We start from the raw sequence: 10,677 nt of genomic DNA, 5'->3' as shown, positions 1-10,677 counted from the left end.
ACAAACAACAGACAGGTAGGCAAAAGAAGTAAGAGTTCTGTTTCCCAACAAAGTATTTTGAATTTTGCTCCATTGGTATAATTCAAATAGCTAACTTTACATTTATTAAATTGTATTCACATGGATTTCATATGCTCATTATGTAAATTGTCTCATTTTATATCTACTTCGTCGAAAAAAATGCAATTAAAAATGTTTCATTATTTATATGCAGGAAGTTGCCTCATGAATAAAATTATGTATACGGTCTTCAATTCTTATGGTAAGAAGAGACCGAGCGCCACCTATCTGTTAAAATGTTTGAATCTGGAGATGGCGCTAGACAACATTTTCTTCACATCGAATTTTTCCAGATATTGAATATATAATAATATTAAAAATAATACAAAATAATAATAATAAAAACAATATTAATAAAAGAAAAAAAAAACAACAAAATAATTAAAAGTAAAAAGTATATAGTATTACAATATCTACCCTTCTTTGGGTTCTCTACTGAAGTATGTAGTGTAAAATAAATAATCTTCGGGGAAAATATTGTTACTGACAATAATTGGTCCACATTAATAGTAATATTTTAAGAAACTAAAGTTTTAAAGGTTAGCATATAATAAATTAATAAATGACATTATGTTTGTTTTCATTCTTTTTCTAGTCTATTAGTAAATTCTGGCATATCTAGATTCGGAAGAGGCATTTTTTTTAAAGTTATCAATTTTAGTGTTTTATCCTTCACTTGCTATTTTTTTCAAATACTGTTTGAAATACTGATTATAATTTATTTATGTTTTAATTTATTAAAGTTCGTTTTGTAGCCATACTATTGGGAAAATCCAAATGGCCTCGCTTTCGCGCCTTTTGAGCTCCGATGACGTCATTTACAAACGCTGTGTTTGGTTGGTTTGGCAGCATTATAATTTTCACAGCGATAGAAAGCCTGTTTCTGTTGTTAGTGTTAGGGATTTCTTCGATTAATATGATAATTTACAGAAGACGTATTTTCATGTGTTCGTAAATTCAAAGTATTATATTTAAATTGCTGAACACGTGAATTGTGTTACTTCACGAAGAAATTCTATCGAGAGGCCGTAGAAATTATTGTCTGAGCTATCCATTCCTGCGAGTTATTTTTATGTTGTCGTAGTGTGTTACGCACACAAGGACAGGGGCTACCACCAGCACTACCACACAACAGCTAGACGGACAGATATGCCACGTCAAAAACAATCCAATCCGAAAGCGCTAAAACGTAAGTATTTCTTTTAAATTCACCGCAAATTTGTTTGTGAATCACTACTTAATACTTAATAATGTTCCCACTGTGGTCTTTTTTGTAAATAATCTATATTTAATGAAAAATAAAGTTTGTTTATGTGGGAAACACGAATCTTCGGGGAAATACCTCACCGGAGCAGACGTCCATGTTTAGGGGTTCCCTCATTACGTATTCACGTTTCAGCCTTCTCATTTCCTGTTTTTTACACAAGTAAGTCATTCCTTTAATTACTTAATACATGTAAAGTTTTCAAGATTATATATCATTTGACAAACTAGTTGGCTGTTATGTGTAATTTTTTGTTTTTATTATGCATATGAAGGGGAAATTCTACATACACATTTTCCAAGCTGCCTGCGGAATTTGGGGAAGCCTTGGGCTATTCCATTTTTGCAAAATCGGAGGGGCGTTTTCCGAGTGTCAAAAACGTTTAATTCTCAAATTTCTTTAAAAAGAAAGTTAAATATTTGTGTGGATGGATATGGAATTGTGTACTAAAATTGTTGGAATAAATATGTTTTAATAAATCAACTCAAAATGCCATTAGTAAGGGCCTAACATATAGCATATACATAGCATATATAAAGCTTATTTAATAATTATAATTATATTGTGGAATATTATTATTATCATTTTTACCATAGTTTAATATCATTGAAAAATGAAAATTGTCTCAATTTATTTTAAAATGTAGCAGATTTAATTCACTGTTGTTTTGGGGTTGAAAATTAAAATACTGTAGATGATGTGAGCAAGTTAGTTTTAATCTTGTACTGTATTCTACATAAACATTTCTTTCAAACCATACTGTCTGTATGTGTTACAAGTGTATGGTAGGTGTACATACAATACATTAATATTTTATACTTCCATGATTTATGTAACTTTAAATGGCAAACTCTAATAATTAATATTATTCACATTTCATTTGCCTGATTAAAACACCCCCACAGTAGAAAATAGATGTTGCTCTTATCTATACATTTACCCCAAACCAAGATAAATCCAAACCAAGTTAAAATTAAATTCAGACTGAATTATATGAAAAATCCAAGTTGTACTTGCATTATTTAATATGCTTTTTTTCAATAATTAAAATTTATTTAAAATTAATCACAAATTCACATTAATTTATCCGTTGAAACACCCCCACATAAAAAATAGATTGCATTCTTGTATCTACCCCAAACCAAGTATATGGTAAATTTAAACCTAGTAAGGTAAATGCATCGGTTGTGTACATTATTTAACGTAATTGTTTGATTATTTAGATTTATTTTAATTAATCACATAATTTACCGGTTGAGAAACACCCCCACATAGAAAGTAGATGATACCGTATCTACCCCCAATAATCTATAATGCAAAACAGTTTCTATACAATAAATTGAACATAATGAATAGTAGTTGTAGTGAATTCGTTTAATTAAAGCGACGACGTTACTCAGGGCTTTTAGAATTCTAGGCGTATACAATTTATGGAGGATATTGAATGAAACTGGTAGTAATTGTGTTTGTACTGATAGGATGACCTCACTCATTGTGCAAACAAGCGCCATGCTATAATCTAATGTCAACAGTGCTATACTATTATAGCAACTTGTATTAGTCAAAAGTGCAGACTTTTTATTTATGTTATATTATATTACTGTTTATGTTAATTTAATGTATTATTAGTACAGTAGTATTATTGTCATTAAAACAACTGAGGTTAGTATTAGTAAATTTTAAAAAAAAGTGTTGACTTTTGTTTATGAATGTTTAATTACTGTTTATGTTAATTTAATGTCAACACAGTTTTATTAGTACAGTAGTATTATTGTCATTAAACAACTTTTGTTATGTTTTGTCGATGTTAATGTAATGTTAGTACAATACTGGTCATATTTTTACATACGCAACAGTATCAATTAATATTAACCAGATAACAGTTTCAATTTTTTGTGGGAGTACACCCACGTTTATCTTTCTGGTTTTATCTTCATATTTAGATTTACAATCTGGCTTTTTAGCATTAGCATACATACACACAGTCACACATAATTATAAGATTCAAATATATGTGCATTCTTTTGAATATTGTAAAAATTAAATGAAATTTTCTATAGTGTTTTTAGTATTGTTGTATGTTATGTATTTTAATGTTTTAATAATATTGTGCCAACACTGGATCAGTAATAATTCCTGTACACACACTAAAGCTCTATCTACACTATCAAACTTTAGATGACAAAAAAATATGGTGTGCCCATAGACATGATGATGTCATATCACTACCATATTTGAGTACATCACCACCATATTTAGACACATCACACTTTTTTGGCAAACTCGTTTGAAATTGATAGTGTAGACAGAGCTTTATTCTTGTCAATTAAAGCAATGTCAGTTGTCTATGTTACTGTTTTTTTGTAAAAAGATGGCTGCATGTGGAACATGTTTGCGCATTTCTTATGAGCATTGAGCACATCATGTTCGGAAATTTAATTCAGATGATGATTTTTTTTCCATTAAATGAAGGAGAAAGTGATGCACAGTAAAACATGTATTTTAGATTTAATCATAAATTATTATTCCAACTCAAGTACTACAAATACTTATACTCAGCTGTATCAGAAGATAATGCCTGGCCTTGTATTAACATCGTACATTATCATTTTAGTTTAGCTTCTCAATTTGAATGCTTCGCGTGATCCTGCCGTAGTCATTGATTTCGTAATTATACAAATTTTTTATTGTAAAGCGCCTTCTGTTGCAAAAGAGATAGAAAATCGACTCAACGTCATTGTTCGACGTGCGTTTGATGAAAACTCTTTAATGACATTGGAAATAAACTTATTTATGAAGTCACATTATTATAATAAGTACACTTTAGTATTACTATGGTAACGACACAGTACAATAAGTACTGTAGTATTGGATAAAGATACTGTAGTACAGTAGAAGCAGTGATGGTAATATTTCAGTTGTTTCAGTGACTGTTGACAAGGTATAGTCAGTTTATACTAGGTGATTGTAAAGTGGTTTCCTTGATTTTGTCATACTACTGTACAAAGTAGGTAAATATTGTGATAAACTTTACACTGTAGTGTAAGCAATTTGGGCTGGTAACTTCACTCACCTCTCAGTACTACCTATATACAGTAGTATACCAATGAGATAGTGCAGACTTTTTAAGATCTATCTATACTCTTACTAGGTTTAAAGCTCTGTCTACACCATCAAACTTTATGTGAAAAACGTGATGTGCCCATATATGGACATTATGATGTCATATCACTACCATATTTAGGCATATCACTACCATATTTGGGCACATCACACTTTTTTTGTCGAACTAGTTTGATAGTGTAGACAGAGCTTAAGATGGCTGAGAATTTAATTTTCAAGCCTTATTTTTATTCAGGTGAATATCTAGCTACAGTAGGTTTCCACCAAACACGCCATATGGTTTTACTATCCATACCACAGTAGTAGTACAATATACTGATTGTATTTATGTCATCATTTTAAATGTATTATTAATTATATAATAAAATGTACATATCTCCGGCTGTTGTTCTTTAACTTCAACACAGCATGTGAAATGAGCTTTACTTTTTAATCATTCTTATTTAAAAAAAATGTTTATTCTATGTCATAATTGTAAAATATAATTGTTTAATATGTGCTTGCATTTTGGTTTTTCTATTAATATATAAACGAATAGCTATCAATCTTTTAAAGTTACAAGAGGAGTGTAGATATTCAGTTTTATATAAAAAAACATATTGTTTTAATTTAATACTGTACTTTTTCATACTACTTTAAATGCTGTGAAAAAGTAAATTCAAATATCAAACTCATATTGTCAAAATAATTAAATGAACATTACAATTTTGTACACTGAAACATTGACATAAAGAATTTAAAAGAAAGTATATATATTTTGATAAACAGTAGTGTTATTGCACACGAAACATTAGAACAGACAGAGAAAAAAGAATTAAAAATTCAATTGGAGACAGTTCCAGCAAACAAAACAGAGAACGTCATTAAACGTAAACGAACGTATGCTGCCATAGCAAGCATTCAAGCGTGTCTACTTAAGCCGCAATTAAATGAGTACACATAAAGCTGAATTGGTATTGCACAATGCTTCAATCGCTTCATGTAGTTTCCTCTCTCTCTCATACAAAGCTGTGTGTGTCTACGAGAGGATTTCAATCGGAAATAATGAACTTCCGAGGCAATCCCTAAGCCTGATTCAGGTGACTAATAGAAAAGTAAGGCATAATATGCTAAGCTTAGCTATTACTACTGCCAGTGTTTCAGTACTATAGTATATACACATTCTAATAGGCCTACTGTATAATGCTTTTTAACGATTTTCATTGGGTTTTTCCAGTAATATATTCTTTTAAATTCTAGTTTAATACAGTGTACAAATTAATCAATATTTGTAGTGTTTTGTATACAGGAATAAGGCAATTTAATGCTCTTAGTTTTTCCAGGACAAGTTTAAACTTCCCTTGAAATGTTTTCTGTCATTCCGACATTACACTTTCCACGATTTGTTTCTATATTTTTCTGTTTTGGGCAGGACGGTTTAAACTTACCATAGACAAATTTACATGGGTTTACACACATTTTTGGAAATACTTTCCAATATTTTTAAATTGTTTATGAAAGCTGTCCTCAAATTCACGGCAGGCATCTACATTTGGATTATTTTCATATCGTCGATTCAATGTTATTTTCATGTCTATTACTTACCTAATTGGCAAATTAAGATGAGTGCATTTCGCATAATATCCTAATACATGCTATTTATAAAGAGTGCATTTCGCATGATATCCTAATACATGCTATTTATAAAGAGTGCATTTCGCATGATATCCTAATACATGCTATTTATAAAGAGTGCATTTCGCATGATATCCTAATACATGCTATTTATAAAGAGTGCATTTCGCATGATATCCTAACACACACTATTTATATCCCAAGTTTGTTCATGAAATTTCAAGACCTAATTAGTAAACAGTATCCTAGGCGGCAAAAAAAATGTAACCGTTCTTGTCGTTTGTCAAATTTATTTTTTTTTGGGTAATCAAGCACTATCTGTAATTTAAATTACCATCTTTTTCACTCATCTTTAATTCAAACGGGAAATCAGTTATTTCAACAAATAGAATCATCACATTTAGTGTACTGTAGTAGCTACCGTAGAATATCAGTAAATACAGGTTATAGCTAGCTTTATCTTGCTTAGTCCCAGTGAGCTAGATACTTAGGCCTACAGTACATTTACATGATTAGTTACCATTTAACAGCACATAGGTTTGGATGTAAGACACAGTCTAGGCTAGAAAAATCTAGTATATTTCATTTTTTTTCATTTCATTTATTCGTCTCAAAACAATAAAATACACAAACATAATAAATAACAGCCAGAACATGAGATAGGGCACCCCAAAAGTGAACTTCTTGTATACTACTACTTACAGTACTACAGAGCAGTGAGTCAAGGGAAAGGTACGTCAAAGCACATCTAGCTCATATGCACTTTAATTTAAAGAACCTAGTACATCTTTCGAGACAAGTAGGGGGTTACCCTGGTGTATTAGTACACACACAGCCACTGATCATAACTGGACCCTCTTGGAGACCAGTCTTTGACTGAAGAGGCTACCCAGTATAAAGAAATAACAAATTCAAAGCTTCATATCCGCTCACGACTCTAAAGAATCGCAGGAGACATAATAAACACCCATTTTTACAACAGATTCTTCATCGTTTGTCCTTGTTATGAACCATTGTGCGTTCACAAATCCGACCCATTCATTTTGTGGTTTCTTTTATATTATAATACTACATTGTGTGTATAATAAACCTATATAAAGAGGGATTAAATACCAATGAGTGTTGTTAGGATAAAAAAGTGGTGACATGTAGCCCAAATAGAGTGTAGTAGTCTAGTACCAGTTTATGATTTCACCAAACACTTGTTTTGTTATAGCTGTACACAAATGAAATTAACAAAAACATGATCACAATTAGCATAATCTCCACAAATATCATGAAAAAGATTTATAAAATCAGATTTTAATAGCCCATTTTGCAGTATTAATGAAGTTATTCACTTCCATAGAAAAAACAATAAAATAATGATTTGAAGTAAAAAGAAATGGTTAATTTTAACCAAAAACCATTGTCTGACACTACAGACAATTTAAGTATTTTTTGCTTTAAATTATATATTTTTTCCAGGTAAATAATTTTTTTCCCATGCAGTTTTTGGTCAAAGTGAATAACTATTACGTGGCATTAAAATGGCATATCCAACAAAAAATGTGAAAAAAAAATTGTTTAGGGGGACAATATATCTTTAATTTTGTTGTCAGTGTCTTTAGTAACTGCTACCAATGATTAATTTTATAAGATACATAGTATAGTGTGTCTTAAAACCTACAGTACTTATATAGAATTTCAACCTACGGAATATTGCAGTGAATTTTGGGGAATTCCCTCTTGGACTCCCAGAGCATTTGTAATGCCAATTATCTGGCCTGACTTGTTGTTTGGCTTCGGTTCAATTCAATTCACCATGAAATTAAATAAGAATATGGAAAACAAACCTTTGATAAATTTTAATAATTTAAAAAATGGTTTTTAAAAATGTTAAAGATATATTGTCCCCCTAAAAAATAAAAAATAAATTTTTTTTTAATATGTCATTTAAATTTCATATAATAGTTATTCACTTTGACCAAACATTGGATCGAAATAAAAAATGATTTACCTGAAAAAATGTAATTTAAAGCAAAAAATACATAAATTGTCTGTCAGAAAAGGTTTTTGAATAAAATTAAACGTTTCTTTTGTCTTTTTAATAAGCGAAATAATTTTTTTTTTTTTACGGAAGTGAATAACTTTATTAAAACTGCAAAATGGCCTACAGTATTTAAAGTCTCATTTTATAAAATTATTAATATTAATAAGCTCAACTGTTTGCCTTAGCTTGGGTTGACCCAGAAAGCCCTTCTTTTTCTGCAATCTGGTTTAAGGCTTTAAATAAAACTGTAGATTCGGAGAGTTTCTGGTTTTCTTTGAGCTTTTTTTGTTATTTAATTAATTATAATTTATTGTTCTTTATGATCCAATTTGGAGTGAGATCTGTATTATTGCTTTACTAAGAATTAATATAATCTTTACTTTCAGTTAAGTTGTAATATTTATGAGATATTAATGCACTCTCTCTTGTTGTAAGTGTTTACAAAAGCCATCCTGATAACTGATTAATTCTGACTAGCAAGAATGAACTGGGAGGCACAACATTGTCATGGTTATATGTGGTCAGAATTTCTATATACTTTAGTGCATTTTTAACTCTGTACATAAATACTGTAGAGTATGCATAATTACATACTGCAGTTTCGTGGAAAACATCATAGCTTTTATGATAAAGATTTTTTATATGAACATAACATTCTTCCCTAATTAATTGATAATACATCTATAAAAACACTACCTGTATATGAATATAATTTCATGTTAATCTTAAAATGGAACTACAGTATTAAGATAGATAACAATAATTATAAAAACAACTAAAAAACTAGAATTTAATTCGTCACTTTGACGAATTATAGGTGATCATTTTTATCATTTTACTGAAATTAATTTTTTTTAAACATGCACGTACGTTAACATACGATCGGAAAATGTTGATGTATGCCATCCTATTATATGCTTATAGTGCTGAGTTGTGCCTATATGCCATATACAATATGTACAGTATATACTGTATATCTATATACAGTGTAGCATAGGTGAAATTACGGGACACACATGTTCTAATTTTTTGGCATGATGACGTTATCAAACTAAACTTTAAGATGACAATTTCGAAAGATAATTAATTGAGCAAAAAAATATAAGATTTGGAAAAAAATTTGGCACGTAGAAGCGCTGTGCGCGCTCTTTGAATTGTGTATAACTTTGACGAAAAATATGAAAAAACTACTTTTTCACTTCAACTGGCCATATGTTAACGTCACAACATCCGATAGGCTTAACTTTTATATGAATTAATATCTACATTTCATCAGCTTTCATAATAAATTATAATCATGAAGGTAACCTTCAATTCTGAAGAGCTGTAAGATATTCAAATTTACTGCGAAGGTGAAATTACACGGCCTACGTTATTCAAGTTTTTACGCGTGATGACGTCATTAAAATGAAGATAGTGTCAACTCATGATAAAGCTAATTAATTAAGCAAGCACATACTGAAAGTTGTGCGAAATTCGAGCACACATAACCAAGATGCGCTCTGTTGAATGTGATAATCTACACAAAAAGATAACAAATCCTAATTTTTAAATTCAAGTGGCCATTTGATGACGTCAAAACATTTTGTACGTAAAATGTGTACATGAATTCATATCTACAACTCAATGGCTTCCAGAATAAGTTAAAAAAATCGGGGGTCATCTTGCATTCTGAAGAATTATTTTCATTTTAAAAAAGACCTATTTTTCACCATTTTCAGAACTTTTGTAAAATTAATGTGCGCATTTTGTCATTTTTAACGTGCTCGTATAGCGTTATTTTAAGTCAGAACTGACTCAAATTTGGTGAATGTACTAAGGATGGTGAGTAGAATGAGATTTGTAAAAAAAATTCATATTTTTTACGCTTTTTAAGTATCGCGCGCGCAAAAACGCATTTTTGCGCAGTAATTTTTTGAAACACGCAAATGGCCTAATTCATGCTCTAAATTGATCAAAACTTAATTTTGAGCGTTTTAAATTTTTAACGCGCGATATCACGCGCATGAACCTACGTGCGCGTGCGTTTTTATTTGCTAATATTTTTACCCTTGATCTGAAGTTTACGTGTAGTGAATTTCATTAATATGTGATAATGAATTATGGAGATATGATTGATAATGTGATTTCGCAAAATGGCGTATAAATGTCGTCACGGATAAGTGATCACGCTGGAAAGCTTATTAGGATTAAGTTATATTATTTGAAAGATATTCTGAAATTTTTGTAATCATTGACATTAAACTTTTTGAGATAATTGTTACACAAAATAGTGTACAGAAACAATAAAAAGAAAAAAAATAAAGATTTCATACAATAACAATAGGTGATCATTTAGAATTCTAAATGATCACCTAATAAAAAAGCAGGCTTTGGAGGTACAGTACTGTTATATTAATTAGTTTATTTTTTGGTCACTAATATTATAGTAAAAGTAATTGGCATCATTTTTGGTGTTGTAAATTTTTCAATTGATGTTATCTGTAGTTGGTCTAATCTGGAATATTTTAAGTTTTTGACAAAAAAAAATAAATTTGCACAATGGTATTAACATTACATAAGACTTAAGCACCGATGTATATGA

General features: G+C 30.0%; 1 protein-coding gene across 2 annotated transcripts in view; it reads left to right on the top strand.

The window, feature by feature from the left end:
- Nucleotides 1-899: 899 nt before the first annotated feature.
- LOC144841099 (uncharacterized) overlaps nucleotides 900-10,677 on the top strand; it is a 34,879-nt gene continuing 25,101 nt past the window's right edge. For both annotated transcript variants that reach the window (XM_078697284.1, XM_078697283.1), the window contains exon 1: nucleotides 900-1,249. In XM_078697284.1, coding sequence (XP_078553410.1) covers nucleotides 1,210-1,249 — 40 coding nt within the window. In that variant the 5' untranslated portion in view covers nucleotides 900-1,209. The remainder of the gene's footprint in view (nucleotides 1,250-10,677) is intronic.

Source organism: Antedon bifida, chromosome 4 (assembly GCF_963402885.1).
Source record: "Antedon bifida chromosome 4, ecAntBifi1.1, whole genome shotgun sequence".
Lineage (NCBI taxonomy): Eukaryota > Metazoa > Echinodermata > Crinoidea > Comatulida > Antedonidae > Antedon > Antedon bifida.
This window is presented reverse-complemented; position numbering and strand designations above follow the sequence as displayed.